This window comes from Ornithodoros turicata, unplaced genomic scaffold (genome assembly GCF_037126465.1).
Source record: "Ornithodoros turicata isolate Travis unplaced genomic scaffold, ASM3712646v1 Chromosome120, whole genome shotgun sequence".
NCBI classification, from domain to species: domain Eukaryota; kingdom Metazoa; phylum Arthropoda; class Arachnida; order Ixodida; family Argasidae; genus Ornithodoros; species Ornithodoros turicata.
The window spans coordinates 327,518-345,510 of NW_026999302.1; the positions used below are offsets into that span (position 1 = coordinate 327,518).

The 17,993-nt window shown below is 45.1% G+C and overlaps 1 protein-coding gene across 3 annotated transcripts in view; it reads right to left on the reverse strand.

The window, feature by feature from the left end:
* Positions 1-6,380: 6,380 nt before the first annotated feature.
* Positions 6,381-17,993, reverse strand: part of LOC135371780 (uncharacterized) — a 68,159-nt gene continuing 56,546 nt past the window's right edge. For all 3 annotated transcript variants that reach the window (XM_064605732.1, XM_064605734.1, XM_064605733.1), the window contains 2 exons: positions 15,037-15,313; positions 6,381-8,031 (listed from right to left, as the gene is read on the reverse strand). In XM_064605732.1, the coding sequence (XP_064461802.1) occupies positions 7,859-8,031; positions 15,037-15,313 (450 nt within the window). In that variant the 3' untranslated portion in view covers positions 6,381-7,858. The remainder of the gene's footprint in view (positions 8,032-15,036; positions 15,314-17,993) is intronic.

The following is a 17,993-nucleotide window of genomic DNA, read 5'->3' on the forward strand; positions in this document are numbered from 1 at the left end:
CAAATATCTTCATGGCATCCCTGGAGGAAACATTTCTCGAATGTTCCGTATTGAAACCACTTGTGTACAAGAGATTTTTAGATGATATTTTTACCATATGGCCTCGTTCTGAAAGCGACTTTTCACGTTCATCAACCGGTTCAACCAAATTCACCATAACATTCAATTTACCTCCCACTACTCCGCCTCCACTGTTACCTTCTTGGATGTGGAAGTCAAGTTACAAAACGGAGGTATCTCAACCAACTTATACCGGAAGCCTACAGATGCTCAGCAGTACTTATCGTTCCGCAGTTGCCATCCAAGACATACTAAGTTAGCCATACCTTATAGTCAGGCAATGCGCTACCGCAGAATATGCACTAACGATGCCGGACTAGACAGCCATCTCCAACGACTAGAACAAACCTTCATTGATCGTGAATACCCGGACAAACTTGTGAAAGACGCTATAGCCAGGGCAAGATCCACAGATCGCCAACAATTACTCCAAAGATCTCCTCAAGCCAATGGAAATTCTGCAGTAAATCTCACTGTCACATTCAATGGCAGCGTTCCTTACATTAGCCGGATACTCAACCGCCACTACACAATTCTTTCACAATCTGATCGGATGAAGGAACTATTCTCACAGCCACCGCGCGTAAGTTATCGCCGGGTGCGGAACATCCAAGACAGACTAGTAAATGCCAAAATTAACAAACATTCAGAAAATAACATTAGGAAGTGAGTTGCCTCAGGACAGAAGCCGCCGATATTTCGAACAGAGACTGTTCTTCTTCTAGGCACCGTCCTCATCATTGGCATGGTATTTAAGGGGTTAGGTGTGACGTGTTTAAAGGTTCCTGCGAATTGTGGGTCAACAGCCCGGAGGGAAGAAAGGGTCCGTACGGGCTTCTACGGCCGGAGTGAATGGCTGCTTTGTTAGAGTGTGGAGGGGATTATGTGAACGTAGTGATCTAGGCTACAGACCGGTTACAGAAAAATGGAAGGTTCACGAACACGTGGACGAAACGGGACAACAGGCAAGAATTGGCAAGCATAGCGAAAGATAAGGAGGTTAGTGGTTACGTGGGGAAAATTCCAGAACGAGCAAAGGATTTTTTTTAAATATATATTTGTAATACAAAGTTGTGGCATGCAATAAAGAGAGCAGAAAGCAGTGGCCATGCAGAACATAACAGATGATAATGAAGGTAGAAGGGAAAAGCACATTTTATTTGTGAAGTGTTTCTAGGGTACCTTGTGATTTGTTGATACCGGACGGGTCAAGAGCGTTGAACTTGTATATGAGATAAGACTCCCTATCACGTCTCTCACGTGTGGATCTAAACCCGGTTTCTAGAATATATAGTTTAATGTTGTTAAAATTGTGACCAGGAACGTAAAAGTGTTCGGCAACTGCTTTGGGGAGTTTGTTGGACGTGTCGGTTCTGTGTCCGGTAAGGCGGTTAGTCATTTGTTGGCCGGTTTCACCAATGTATTGCATAGAGCAGTCGCCGCATTCAATGCAGTATATGACATTGGAGCTTGTGCATGTGAATGCGTGGTTAACGGGGTGGGTGTAATTGCTCGCAGTGCTTTTGATGGAGTTAGCGTGTTGAACGTGCTTGCATGTTTTGCAGCGCGGGAGGTTGCAGGGTCGTGTTCCCGTGTACGGGGCGCTCGTTTTGCTGATTTTGGCATTGACCAAGGAGTCTGCCAGGTTTCTTGCGCGTCGGTATGTCACCTGTATGGGATTTGTGAATATGTTGCTAAGTCGGTCAGTGCTTTGGAGGAGGGGCTCGTGCTTCTGTAGAATGGCTTTCATGTTTGGAAGCGCGTTGGAATATCTTGTGATGAAGCTTATTTGGCACGCGTCGGGATTTTTTAGGTTTCCAGAACCTCGTTTCGATCGAGTGTGAGTGCCTTGCGACGGAATTCGGTTAGGAGGGAGTCTGGATAGTCCCTTTGGGCAAGTGTACTGCAGAGTTCGTCAAGCTTCTCAGCGTAATCTGTGTCGTTTGAACAAATTTTGCGTAGTCTTACACTCTGCCCATTAAGAATTCCAACCTTACAGTAACGCGGGTGGTGACTCTTGAAGTGAAGGTATTGTTGTTTGTCAGTTGGCTTTTTGTACAGGGTTGTGATGAGGTTGCCGTTGTCTAGTGATATCGTGGTGTCGAGGAAGTTAATTAAGTGAGTTGACTGTTGTGATGTGAACTTTATGTTGCTATGCGCGGTGTTCAGTAGATCTACGAACTTTTGAAATTCATGTTCCTCGTGTTCCCATATTATCAGTATATCATCGATGTATCGAAGGTACACCGTGGGTTTTAATGAGAGGGCGCTGAGAACTTTGTTTTCTAAGAACCCCATGAAGATATTTGCGTATGTGGGGGCAACAGGTGTGCCCATACTTGTACCGTGTACTTGTAGGTAGTATTCGCCATTGAACTCGAAGTAGTTCAGTTTAAGGACCAAGTCCATTAGAGCGAGTATGGTTTCCGTGTCTTTTCTGGTGTTTGTAGTAGAAAGGGTATTGCAGAGAGCTGTGATTCCGTCGTTGTGTGGGATGTTAGTATACAGTGATGTCACATCCAGCGTGGCTAGTATTGTGTCCCCACCAAATGTACGAGTGTTGTTTATATCTCTGATTATTCTGAGGAGGTGGGGTGTGTCTTGTACATGCGATGGCATGTAACATTGGTTGCCACCCTTGTAATGCAAGTAGATGCCAAATTTCTAAATCAATGCAAGCCACTAACTCTGCAGAAAGTACCAGTTCTAATTATCGGGTCAACATTAATGGCGACTTTAAGTGTAATTCTTCAAATGTTGTCTATCTTCTCCAATGCAATGAATACAACGCCCAATATATCGGACAGACAGGTACGTCATTTAGAACGCGATTCAATAACCACAAATCTGACGTCGCGAAGAAACCTAATCTGCTGGTGTTGCGCCATTTCAGTAAACCAGGACACTTAATCACCAATGTATCTATTTTCATCCTGCAGTCAGGCCTTCCTTCCCAGGCTCAGGGAACAGCGCGAATCTTATCTCATTCAAAAATTCCAGTGTCAGAAAAACGAAGATCCAGGAATCCTTTCTACTATTCGCAACCTGCATTCCTAATCCAGCACAATACATACGCTCGTTTGTCTCCTTTTGAGGCTCACGGGTATTTCCTCAAGGTCCTGCTGCACAGACCCTGTCATTCCCCTTTGACTTAGTCACCAACCTGTGTTAGTCATGACAAAAGCGCATGCGCTGCTCTTTTTCCGTTGTACATAACCCTCTCCCATATATAAAGCTTGTTCTTGTCACCAAACCCCAGTCCCGTCGAAGGCAGCGCTGACTGCCGAAACGTCCACCCATATCCCTATATGTGTTAATAAACTCCCCTTTGTGTTTTCCTGTAAGCTCTTTGTCGTCTTCTGATTTTTCCTGCTTGAAAAGCTGGAGTTGGATCGGAGGGCTACGTAATTGTAGTTGAAATAAATGGGAGACAGAAGACGAAAGTAGGGGAAGTAACAATGAAGGGGTTTATTAAAACTTAAAAATTATAAAAGTTAGGGAGGATGTCTACGTTACGGCGGAAGCTCCGCCTTCTTCGGGACAAAAGAGTAGCTCTTTTGTGGCTCTTTTAAAAGATCGTGTCACTTCCCTACGCCAGGCTGACGAGCTCCAAGTAGAGCGAAACAGCTGTCCTTGGCTGGGAGTGCACGATCAAATTGTAAACATATGCTCAACGTGCAGCTACAGAGCTTCGGCTATTTTTTTATATTTTTATATGTACTTGCTGGCTTGCACTGCGGCCTCCACGGGTGGCGTCGTCACCGTGGAACATTGAAGCCTCGCCGAGACGCACTGTTGTGCCGACCCAAGCTCGTGTCACTTCCCTACGCCAGGCTGACGAGCTCCAAGTAGAACGAAACAGCTGTCCTTGGCTGGGAGTGCACGATGAAATTGTAAACATATGCTCAACGTGCAGCTACAGAGCTTCGGCTATTTTCTTACTTTTTATATGTACTTGCTGGCTTGCACTGCGGCCTCCACAGGTGGCGTCGTCACCGTGGAACATTGACGTCTCGCCGAGACGCAGTGCTGTGCCGACCCAAGATCGTGTCACTTCCCTACCCCAGGCTGACGAGCTCCAAGTAGAGCGAAACAGCTGTCCTTGGCTGGGAGTGCACGATCAAATTGTAAACATATGCTCAACGTGCAGCTACAGAGCTTCCGCTATTTTTTTTACTTTTTATATGTACTTGCTGGCTTGCACTGCGGCCTCCACAGGTGGCGTCGCCACCGTGGAACATTGACGTCTCGCCGAGACGCACTGTTGTGCCGACCCAAGATCGTGTCACTTCCCTACCCCAGGCTGACGAGCTCCAAGTAGAGCGAAACAGCTGTCCTTGGCTGGGAGTGCACGATCAAATTGTAAACATATGCTCAACGTGCAGCTACAGAGCTTCCGCTATTTTTTTTTACTTTTTATATGTACTTGCTGGCATGCACTGCGGCCTCCACAGGTGGCGTCGCCACCGTGGAACATTGACGTCTCGCCGAGACGCACTGCTGTGCCGACCCAAGATCGTGTCACTTCCCTACCCCAGGCTGACGAGCTCCAAGTAGAGCGAAACAGCTGTCCTTGGCTGGGAGTGCACGATCAAATTGTAAACATATGCTCAACGTGCAGCTACAAAGCTTCGGCTATTTTTTTTACTTTATATATATATATATATATTGAAAAGTTGGAGTTGGATCGGACGGCTACGTAATTGTAGTTGAAATAAATGGGAGACAGGAGACGAAAGTAGGGGAAGTAACAAAAAAGGGGTTTATTAAAACTTAAAAATCATAAAACTTAGGGAGGATGTCTACGTTACGGCGGAAGCTCCACCTTCTTTGGGACAAAAGAGCTAAATGTGGCCACGAGGCTGATAAGGGGCTTGAGAATGACGTGGTCGGTTGGGGGAAATTCCCACCATCTGGCGGTTGTCAATTGGGGAAATTCCAGAGCGCTTTTGTGTCAGGTCCAGGAGTGGGGTCATCGTCCTTGTGGGTCAGTGGGGATTTTGATCCGGCTGAAACGAGAAAAGGCAACAGGGTCTTATCTAGGTTGTTAAAATTTTTGCTGTTGACAGCATGCCAGGGTCCTCGTTAATGGCCGATCGGAATTTGTAAATTAGGTAAGATTCCCGTTGTTCCCGGGAGCGGTCAGAGATAAAGTTCGACTGGAGAATAAAAACTGAGGCTTCGTTGATTGAATGTTCTGGTTGTTTGAAATGGCGTGAGACTGGAAGATTAGGTTTCTTGGTAACATCCGATCGGTGATTGTTGAATCTAATTCGGAAAGAAGTTTTTGTCTGACCCACGTATTGGGCCCGGCATGTGTTGCATTGGATTACATAGATAACGTTGCATGAGTTACAGTCTACGTCTGCGTTGATCTTGGCGGTAAAGTTGGAATTCGTACTTCTGACCGTTTGTGCGGTCTGCATTAACTTGCAAATCTGGCATCTCCTGCCATTACATGGATGACAGCCCGCCGGAGGGCTAGTGGGTTCGCCTACTTTAGAGCGGACCAAGCTATCTTGTAAGTTACGTGTACGTCTGTAAGTGACACGTGGTGGATTAGGAAATATGTTTTTCGTGCGTTCTGACTGGAGAAGAATACTGTGGTGGATACTGTGGTCCACCACAGTATCCTTCTCCAGTCTTTTACTTCATAGTCCATACTTTTATCATTTTTAAGTTTTAATAAACCCCTTTTTTGTTACTTCCCCTACTTTCGTCTTCTGTCTCCCATTTATTTCAACTCTAATTACGTAGCCGTCCGATCCAACTCCAACTTTTCAAGATATATATATATATATATATATGTGTGTGTATACATGTGTGTATATATATATTTATTTATAAATACGTTCGCATTTAGCTGGGACACTCTGTATGCAGGGTCCTACCCTATAAAAGCCTATCCGCGCCGGCATGTCGTGCTCTCCAATTAATAATAATTGCAATAATAAAAATATTTATAATGATTCGTGGCTTTACGTCGTGAGGCAGTCGACGTCCAGCGGTGCGTACCGCGTGCTCAACACCTCTCGCTACGCACATTTCGCACGTCGTCAGCTACCCGACCTATCAGACCAGCACGCGGGTGTGCCCTGACGTCGTCGCACCTTTTTTTCTGGTATTTAGTGGGAGTCCAACGGGGAACGTTCTTCATCCACCGTTCGCGTTGCCAGTCGCACGTCGGAGTTTAAACCTGTCTAATAGTTCTGTCAGTTTTCTTGATGTGTTCGTGCGATGCCGGGTCATCGCTGGCGTGTGTCGGTGTATCGGAGAGGTCTAATGCCACGTGATAGCCAGTGCTGGCCTGTTGCGTACCATCACTTTTATTTTTATTTTATTTATTTATTAATACTGTAAGCCAATATGTGGCCCAAACAGGAGTGGCATACATGTTTGACACATACTCAACAATGGACAACAAAACAGAGCTCAGTAAATTGACCCATCAAAACACGATCATACACTATATCTATTAAATCAACACCACAAGGCATTCTATTGAGAACAAAAATAAAATTGCTCCACGTTACTTATAAAATTACCTGACTCGAAAACACTTCCGGGCAATGAGTTCCAATCTTCTATTGTTCGAGGAAAGAAACTATATTTAAATGCATTAGTTCTTGCAAAAATTTGTGCTAGCATTTGTTCCCGCTGACTGTGTAGTGTTCTTCTCAACAATGACGGTTTCAGAGAATTTGGTAAATTTAATGCGACATTTCCCAGCAGACCCTTACGAAGAAATAATATCCGACTAATTTTTCGGCGCAGTTCAAGTGTCTGAATGTTGTTTACCTGCATCAGCTTACTAGGTAAGTCAGTTCTTCTGTATTTCCCAAAAATGAATCTTATGGCTCTTCTCTGTACCCTCTCAAGTAGTGTAATATCCCTTTTCTGATACGGGTCCCAAACTACTGCTGCATATTCAAGTTTTGATCTAACAAATGTGTTATATGCGAGTAGCTTTGTTTGTGCCGGTGCATATTTAAGTTTCCTTTGTATAAATCCTAATTTCTTCAGGGCTAATGCACAGGTGTCAGAAATGTGATCAGACCACGTTAGTCTACTATTGATTGTCACCCCCAAGTATTTATTCTTCTGTACTTGGGATATTTCTTGACTCCCAAGCAAATATGGGAACACACTCGGTAACTTTTCTCTTGTAAGTCGCATCAGTACTGTCTTATCCAAATTAATCTTCATTCCCCATTGGCTACACCATTCTAAAACTGCGACCATAGAATTCTGTAATAATAAATGATCGGCATGGCTCGTGACCCCCTTAAAAATCACACAATCATCTGCAAATAGCCTTATTGAAACACCTTCTGGAATCACAGTAACAATATCATTGATATAAATTAAGAACAACAACGGTCCCAATACGCTTCCCTGAGGGACACCGGAACTAACAGCACACATGCCTGAAGGACGATTACTAATTTCTACAAACTGTTGCCCGTCATTGAGGTATGTTTGGATCCATCTCACAACAAATGCAGGGAGCCCTAAGCTTTCCAAACGATATAACAACTTTCCATGTGGGACTTTGTCGAAGGCTTTGCAAAAATCCAAGAACAACACATCTAATTGACCACATTTGTCTAATACACTGGGAAATTCATGTACAACATCCACAAGCTGAGTGACAGTTGACATATTTTTTCTAAAGCCATGCTGATATTTGGACAAAACATTGTGGTCACTTAAGAACTTCTGTATGTAGACAACAAGAACGTGTTCAGGTAATTTGCAACTAGTACTACTAATTGACACCGGCCGGTTTTCCATGTTTTCAGGCCAAGGAAACCTCCCTCGTGGTTGCGACCTTGCGCTCGCATGAGGGACAGACGGTGCAGGATGCGGCACATCCAGTGCAGGAGACAAGATGACTGCATGGAAGGAAAATGATTTGTCTGTCTCCCGTCTTGCAGATGATGCACTTGCTCAAGTCACCTCTCTCTGCTTCTGTAAGAGAAGTTCGAATATTAAAGGTTAAACTGTACGGTTCTGAGTCTACGACGACTCTATTAACCGCGCATAATATTGTCCGAACATACTACTCTTGTACATTTCAAATGAAAGGGTATTTTTCAAACTAGGAGTGTGACTCGTAGAGAGAAGAGAGCACTTTCTGAAACTTTGGGGTCGTCAGGATACCGCGTTGGCTCCTGCCTGGCAGTCTTTCCTGCAAACCGCAAAGCATCAACACCACGAAGTCGTTGTTACAAAGTCACGAAGACGGGACGATTGCTCAAGAACAACACTTTGCTTGGTGCGCCGTCACGGTTTGTCTTTGAGTTAAATGAAAATGATATCTTCACAGCAGACATGCAACGATTGTTTGGGAAAATACATTTATTTTTGTTTAAAACGTCGTATCTTGAGTGCGTGTATCAGTGTGGTGTCATAGATGTAATGACATTAGAGACGAATGACAAACAAGCGTTGTGTGTAGCGGTTACGGCGCAACTACAAGTTGGGACCTACGTTACACGTATTCGTCTCCGCAGCACCGGTACAAGCCCAGAAATCCAGTTGTGGCAACATAATTTATTTACAATAAAAGAGGCAACTGCCTCCAGCATCGGCAACATGAGACGTTCCTTCCAGTCGAGCGCAAGTAACGCTGAGATACCGTTTGAGTCCGTACTGCTTGGTCTATACCGGAAGCTTTATGGCACAGACAGTCAGGATGCTTCTCCCATCCATAAGAGGGATCCAGGCCATCCAGGCGATAAGGGAGCGGAAAATGCACCCTACGTGCTGACGTTGCACTCCGCTTGGGATGAGCGTCGGATAAAGAACAACAGATCACGCGACCAGCCACTCCATGGGAAAATAAAGACTGATATGTCTCGACTATGCGAAATCTACCGATCCTACTACAATCTTCTAACGTGAATGATACATTGCAATTTAATGTTATTTCTTCCAAACGTCACCCGACGCTCCCCCAGTGCCTTCTGCCTCTCAATACTAATGTGACGCTATTATCCCGTTAGAAGTAGAAAATAAGACGACATGCGAACTTTATAGTTGAATAATACCAAGAGAACAAGTTCAAAATATACTACAGAAGTTTGTAGTCTCGACGAAGGTCATCTCTTCTCGATAACAAATTCAACGGAGAACTTGGCAATGAGGAGAGATAACCAAGTTAGCGCACTACACAAACGTATTGGCAGCGTCCACCACCCATAATTGAGCCTCTCTATGCAATAAGGGGATAAGTCGAAAAATCGCAAACGGAGAAAGTAAAGTAAAGTAATGTCGCTGTAAAGTTTGTAAAAAGTCGCTGAGTTTCCTCGAATAACGCAATTGCAAAATGTGATATACATAGGCATAGGCATGTGTCTACTCTATATGAATGTCCTGTTAGCATCTTTTTTGAGGGTGTGACCTAGGAGGAACTGAACAAAACCCGGGAGCATGACATACGCCCTTTTTCAAGCCGGAATAGCAAGCCGGCGTGCTGCCTGGCTGACCTTTCCTCCTTTATTTCTGCTTTACATTTTTTGTAAAAAGAATTCCTTTTTGTTTTAATGTAACACCGTGTGCACAGCGTGATCGCGCAGAACAAAGAAGACAGAAAAAAAGTTTAATGAGTGGGACATTGATGGCAGGGAAGGGTAATGGTAATGATAAAGGAAACAGAAACGGTATACTACCGAAATTGGAGATGGTAACGATAACGGAAACGCATACCACTATCCTCGACTACCGGAAACAGAAACGGAAACGAAAATTACCGTTTTGCATTGAATTCGGGTAATGGCTATTCCTGTTGTGCGATGGAATATGAGTGACTTTCCATTTTTGTTTTTGAATTTTCATGACTCCATTCCCTGTAATATCTGCGTAGTACACGAGACCATGGAAAGACGGCACAGTAACGGATCTCGAGGGCGCATCCCTCGCTTACCTCGTCCCAGTCGCCGTAACTCCATGCCATCATCACATGATTACACTCCACCGTAGCACGACGATGTGAACGTGACGATTTTTAGTTACTTATTTCGTACATTTTTTCCATACCACCGTGACCATGGCAGTATTATTTACCACTGAGAGCGTCCGCTTATAAATGCGACACTGGATGAAGGTTACGCCCATCTTGAGTTGCTGGACTCCGAGTGACCAAAGACATGTTCCTACTTTATTGATATTAAGACTTGCAAGATGTGCGGATCCCAACGACGCAAAATTACTTGTGTAGTGTACCAATTGAAAAAAAAAATCGAATATATACGGGACCCATACATACGGCATTATTGAACATGGGGCATATGTGTCATATGGATTATAAAGACTCTCAGGGTGCTCATATGAGCCGTATGACCCATACGAGAATCTCCATATCCAACAATCCCGTATAAACGTGTCCCATACAATTACCATGTGGTCCATATATCCATATGAGTGCGTGAGCCACAGTGGAATTATGAGACCGCTTATACTGGGCCCAGAGAGCATGAGGTTATGTACCATGTTGAAGTAGCCGCTACTGGGGTAGCGGTCGTATGACGATGCGGAGTAGATTATACAGGGTGCATCCAGTGACACATAGTGGGGTACCAAAATCCACCTATTCGCTAGGCACAAAAGGGGAGGATACATTGTGAAAGCGGTACAGCGGTACATCTTAGAAAAATGTAAATGTGTCAAGCGAATATCTTTACGCGACCATTGTGGAGAAACAACTAGGAAACTTTTCTCTGTTATTCAGTCTATTTGGCTTGTTTCATTCAAGATCACGGTTGTAAAAGCTTGCGCTGCCATGAAGCAGATGTTGAGTTGCATGGGTGAAGTGCACACCCTACCTGTTTCGCAGTAAACACAACTCAGTAAAGTGCCTTCCAACGACCTGCAGCTTAACTTACTTTATGTCTTTGAAGATCTCAGCGATGTATGTGTTCGTTTTCCCACGTCAGGTTCGTTATAGCCCGCCTACAGGACACGCGATTGAAAAGAGCACGTCGAGACCTTCAAAACTATGTTACCCGCGACTATGTACCTGCAACCGGAGCAGTTTTAGGAAAATGCTGCAGCCCGTTCCATGTATTGTGAGGAGTGCTAACACGGAAACCGGGAACCTGAGAACCCCGAAGGTTAGAGAGCTGCGGTCAATTTTGTCACGTTTTGTACATCAAGGGAAGCAGGTTCCAAAAAAAAAAAAAAAAAAACATCGTCGGACGCGAGCTTCCGTCCGAGAAAGGACCCCAAAGTTGGCAAAAACAGCGTTGCGAACAGTTCTCCGCCCAGAATTTCCGAACCGCTAAAGACGGGACAGCGGTGTGATTTGGCCAATCATGGAACAATTCGAGACGTACTTGCACGCACATTTTGGCGTTAATCCGACAAACGCTGCGGGAGTGACGGCGCTCCGAACGTGTCGTATATGCTGATGGAGGCCAAAAATTTGCACGTTTGTCGGCTACCGTGAGGATTTGTAACAAACCTTGGGCGTGTTAGTGAAGGGAGAGGAACGTGGAATCCATCACAATAAACAGCACCTCGATAGGACCATTTTAGGCCTCCATACTAGACGCACAACCCCATCAAGTGACACCACCGTCAGTAGAAAGAGACTCACTACTGCCATGAACCACGAGGATGCCCAAGAGCCTTGAGCAGGCTATCTGTGTGTTCCAGATAAGTACCTGAAGAATCGGTACTTTAGGTATGGGAACAGATTAGAAAGAGTATAACTAATTTTATTCTCGGCAAGCAGCGATATCATCCAACCTGACCTAACCTATTCGTGTGTGTCACCTCACATGTCGTTCGGAGCGTGTATCTTATTTCTGCATCGTTTCCGTCCGTCCGTTACCCTTGAGACCCTCACACAGGAATGTAGCAGTGAGTTCATTGATCTGCACATTCCTCCAGAGCAGTGACACAAATTTCGTTCGCACAATCCATTTTTATAAGGTAAGTGCGTGACGCAATCAACTGGCCCATTTCAAAAATGACTTTGGCGTAATTGTAATCACAACTATGTGGCAGAATCAATGTTTCGAATTATTTGTCATATGTGATTCTTACGTCCCCTGTACTATCCTAATGTGCATCATACGGCCCCATATGTGTACTACTGCTGTCACATACGAAGTCGTATGGAACCCATACTGCTGCCGTATCACTTCATACGGGTGGAAGATATGTGGTATACGGTCCCATATCACTTCATACGAGGCCGACAACGTTGCTCTCCTTACATTTGAGCAATATGCATCATCATCCATGCCATACCTTGTGATCTCTGTACCCGGCATTGTGAATATCATTGAGGGTCTCAAATCAGCTGCTGCACCAGGGCCCGATTTGATCAACCCTTAAGTGCTTAAAAGCACGAAGCTCATTAGCATTTTTGTCTGCCATTTTTTCACAATCTCTGTCTACCGGTACAGTACCTAAGGACTGGCGCTTGGCGAGGGTCATTCCTGTCTATAAAAGAGGTAGTCACCAAGACCCCCTCAACTACAGTCCCATTTCCCTCACCTCTGTGCCGTGTAAGATTATGGAGCACATCATTTACTCAAACATTTCTGCTTTTCTCGAGTCTAACTCATACTTCTGTCCACTCCAACACGGATTTCGTAAGGGTTACTCATGCGAGACACAGTTGGCTTGCTTCATACATGACATTAAGTGTAACATGGATAACCGCATACCAACCGATGCCATATTCTTAGATTTTTCCAAGGCCTTTGACACTGTCTCACATTCCCGGCTTTTACATAAATTTTCCCGTCTTGGCCTGCCTTCCAACTTGCTGGCGTGGATTGCGCATTTTCTTAAGGATCGACAGCAGTCGTGCTTTGTAAACTCGCAGGAGTCTGTTACGAGCTCTGTCACTTCGGGCGTACCGCAAGGCTCGGTGCTCGGTCCTCTTCTTTTCCTCATTTTCATTAATGATCTTCCGCATAACGTATCTTCCCGCTTACGACTATTCGCTGACGATTGTGTTCTGTATCGCCATCTTCACTCCTTGTTAGACACTGCCATTCTACAGGAGGACCTTAGTGTCATTTCATCCTGGTGCACTGAATGGAAACTTCAGCTTAACGTAGGTAAATGCTGTTACGTGCCCTTCTCTCGTAGCACCCACGTTCGATCAAACGTGTACCTCCTCTCCAGCACCCCCATTATTATGGCTTCGTCATACAAGTACCTAGGGGTGACTCTTTCTTCTGACCTATCTTGGAATGAACACATTAAAAATATCACATGCTCCGCTAATTCAACCCTTGGCTTCATTAGGCGCAACCTTAGGTTATCTCCTCCTCCTGTTCGACTGCAAGCTTACACCACCCTCGTGCGACCGTAGCTGGAATATGCTGCCTCAATCTGGGATCCACACCAAGCATACCTTTGTGATATGTTAGAAGCAGTTCAGAATAGAGCCGCACGGTTTATTATTAGCGATTACTCTTTTCACTCTAGCGTCACATCACTCAAACGTTCCCACGACCTGGCACCACTTGCATCGCGTCGTAAATTCTTCCGTCTTGTCTTTTTCATAAGTTCATACATTCTCCACCATTGAGCAGCACATACATCTCACCTGCTTCACACATCTTTCGGCGTCGCGATCACCCTATGAAAGTACAGCTGTATGTCGCCCACACGTCATACTCCCTGGAATCTTTCTTCCCCCGCAGCAGCAAAGATTGGAATGACCTTCTCAAAGCCTTGGCCGTCGTCAATAATACAGACACATTTCGAAATCATCTACGTACATTTATGCTCTCCTGATGTTTGCTGTGCATCACTTCAGTTTTTCCGTATGCCAACTATGTACCTTCATGTAATGCCCGCAAGGGCCCTTGAGGTATTATTAATCAATCAATAAATAAACATGCCGTTATGCAGATGTCATTGCAACATAAATACACAAAAGGGGATAAGTCGACTTACCATCTTATTATAGACAGAGGCTCAATTCTGAGACTCGCAGATTTTTTCTGCACTGAGTGATATGGAGGAACAATTTACCGATATTTCCGGAAAACCCTTCATGTTTCACAAGAATCCCACCCTGTAATCAGACCTACATCGTAAGTAAACACCGTTTCTGAAACGTGACAAAACGCGCGCAAGCAAACGATGCCAAGCATACCAAGTAATGAAATGAATTCATTGGATACGTTGAAACACTTGAAAAACAGTACAAATGAGACACTTAAGCAATCCACAAATAATATTGATCGTTTTCCCTCATTTGTTGTGCAGGATATTTAGCGTCACCACCGGTTAACGTGCTAGTTCTTAAGTTACGGGTAACTGAATGATTAGGTAAACTGACACAGTCTTGACAACTTTACAACACTTATTTTAGTGCCAAATGATGTCATTTCAACCGGTTCTTGAGTTTTGTCCCCTATGTTCCGTCGACGCCACGCTAACTACCGAGCATATACGTAATCTGCATGGCCGAGCAGAAGATTGCTAAAACATTGCCATGCTTCATTGTGTCCAGCACGAAATTTCAACACCACGCGGACTGATATGCTGAAGATATCGACAGTCATGTACCTCCCATGTGCACGACGGAAATTGATGTTCTGAGACTGGAACACAGAAAAAAGGACAACACAACACTCAGAACATCAATTAACATCGTGTCCAACAGATACGGCTTGTGTAGCGCCGTCGTATGAATGTGTGTGCGGGTGAGAAAAACATGTAGGAGTGAAAGTGAAATAAATGAATGAGTGAGTGGATGTTGTTGTCTCTTCAACTGACACAATCTTGGGTGTTCTTGGGGAGGTGTGTAGGGTTAGCACAATTGGTATAGCCTTGGACCGCCAATCCAGAAGATGTGGGTTCCAGTCCTACAGCTGGCTAACCTTTTCAGTCACATCCTTCTTTCATTATTTCTATGTATTTCCACGTTTGGTGCAGCAGAGTTACATCCGCAAGTTATCATGGTGTCTTTTATGCTTTGCAAATAGACGCGGTACTCACTTGGAACTTCCCTTGTTCTGACGTTTTGTGGTAAGGACACGACTTCACCTAGCGCCCTGTGTAGGTCTTGCTCGTCGAGCACGTCTACCAACCCCGTTCTGTTAAGTCTTGCGCGTATCGCAAACTCCACGATGTCCGGGTTGACGCCTTGCAAAATCAGGCGGCGGACCAGATGTGATGATTTTAGGTTCACTACCAAGAACTCTGTCAGCTGTCTTTGTGTCAGCTGTCTCTGTCTGTCTGCTTTGTCAGACTTGCTCCTTTCTGCAAAGCTTCTCTGGAAGGCAAAATGTTGATAAGGTTAGAACCACTTTGATACGCTTGATACACGGGTAGCATTACTGCTTTTCCAGAGGGGGACGCCTACTAGAATGGCGTTTGTTCCTATTGACACATGATAATTGAGAATCTGAGACCAGATTGCGCAGATCGATGCCCCACACGGTTCCTCCTAAATTATCTATACTAACTTCTCTTTGTCTTACTCGTTACTACTGTCCTCCCTGTGATGTGATTCACAGATAGCCGGGTTTATTGTTGTTAGAGGCAAATTTAACATGATGTGTTGTTACACTACACACGGCAGCGACAATAGAGACATCCAGTACGAATCAGACTATGTGCAGTTCTGGGCATGTAACCACTTTGCTGAGGAAATCCAACCGACATAATTCGCCACTTGTCGTGCGCTACGGATGTCGACACTAGAGGTAGCGATCGCTTTCCTCTATATATTTCGCACGACAGACTGCCCCTCTCAGCAACTACTGGACTGATTTCTTTCACAAACTGGAGACTTTTTCGTGCGGGCCTCAGAACATCTGTGCACACCGGTATGTTCCCAGAGGCTCCCTCGCATGCAATTATGCTCGGTATTCAGGACGCGGTGGTCATGTCTAAAAGGGTAACAAGCCATTCCACAGCAATTAACCACATTAGAGCATTACGTCGCCGAGCAGAAAGAATGGCTCATCGGACAGGGCAACTTACGAACATTGTGGAATACCGCCGGATGAAAGCTAATGTAACACGAGAACTTAAGAAAGAGAACAGGAAGCGATGGGGTAACTTCTACCACCATCTTTCACCGTTTGATCCTGTTGTTTTCAATATGGTATTTGTCCAAAATTGTCGATTCGGATTGAGAAATTTTGGTCACTGTCAATGACAATTGTGAATGTGATATTTGCTTAAACCGAATGAGCTCTCCTTCATGTGTATAATACGTCTTGGCAACAATGATTTTTACCATATACATGGAAGGAGGCATTGGTTGTTCCCATCCTGAAACCAAGCAAGCCCCCAAATGCCCTATCCTCCTTTCGCCCTGTGAGCCTGACAAGCTGTATGGGGAAACTGATGGAGAGAATGGTTTTGCATCGCCTCGACTGGTGGCTCGAAAAACAACCTTTGTTTCCTCACAAAATGGGTGGATTTCGTCGCCACCGAAGCTCCATGGATCCAGTTCTCGACCTAGTCTCTACAGTCCAACATGCTCGTGCCCATCGACGGATCGTCGACATGAAGCGTGCATATGATACCGTATCGCACATTTGTATGCTGCACGCCTTGCGCTCCTTTGGGGTATCCGGTCGGCTCTTCATCTGGCTCCAAGACTTCCTTACGGACCGAACTGTCGCCTTCCGTAAGTCCCAAGGCCAAACCCCTCAGTATCCTGTTCCTCAAGGAGTCCCCCAAGGAAGTATTCTCAGCACGACACTCTTTAACGTGGTGATGACCGGCATAGAATCAATAATTCCTCGCAAAGTGTCGTTTTCCGTGAATGCAGATGACGTCGCCCTTTGGACAGTAGGAAAATCACGCCCAGCCATACAGCGCCATCTGCATCTCGCTTTAAATAATGTCCATACGTACCCCGGAAGACGCTGAGAAGGCGTGTTAGCTTAGCTCAATTGGTAGAGCCCTGGACCGGCAATCCAGAAGATGTGGGTTCGGCTCCTACAGCTGGCTAACCTTTTCAGTGACTTTCATCTCTCATCGTTAATTTCTTAGGCAAATTGAGGCTTTGTATGTATTTGTCCCTACTATGTTGTTCCAGCCTCAGAACATCAGTTCTCTCATGTTCAACAGTTGCCGCCTGCGTCGATCCCGTCGTACGAATGTGTGTACGACTGAGCAAAAATGTAAGAGTGAAAGGAGGATGAGTGAGAGAGAGTGGCTGAGATTCCAGGGTGTCGGAGCGAATCGAAAACCGGAACCGAAATATAAACAAAAACGCTACTTTGGTGCGAACCGGAACGGAATCGAAACCGTATGCGTTTTTTTTCGCCCAGGAGGGAAATCGAAAAATTTATTTAACGGTTTTCGGTCAAAGCACAAACTTCGCCGGTTTGGACTACGAGTAGGCGAATGAAACTGTTGTCGTGTGTTCTGAAGTCATGTCATGGAAACTTTACGAGGGTTACGGTTTACGGTATGTCGGTATACCATGACCCTTAGGCTTTCTTTGAACCGTTTTATCGTTCGCGCACATAGACTTGGATGCACGTATGACCGGTTGTGACTCTCTACCATTGTGCGGTAGTGTTCGTTTTAATTTCATTTGCCCAAACTCTCCTTAACTAAACAGCGACCCAAGAGGGCTGCGAAAGGGCTTCTCTACCGGTAATGTCGCGCAACGTGTCCCTTGTTTGAAAGCAGTTGGATACATTTACGTATCCGCGAGGCAAGTGCGTGCTAAGTGGCGCCTCTTTTGCGGACAGGACACAAAGAAAAGAAAACGGAGCCGTCGAGCGCGTTTGTGAGTGAAGGTGTTCCTCGATTTGCGTCGTACTCGTGCAGTAGTGCTTGTTGGCGAGGAAGCAGCAACAGGCATTCGGATGGGACGCAATTGCACTGATCGGGCAAGAAAGCACTTTACGTATGACATCACAACAAACAAGTCCGTCTGTGTCATGCGCTTCAAGAAAGGAGAAAGCCTATTTGAACAGAAGGTC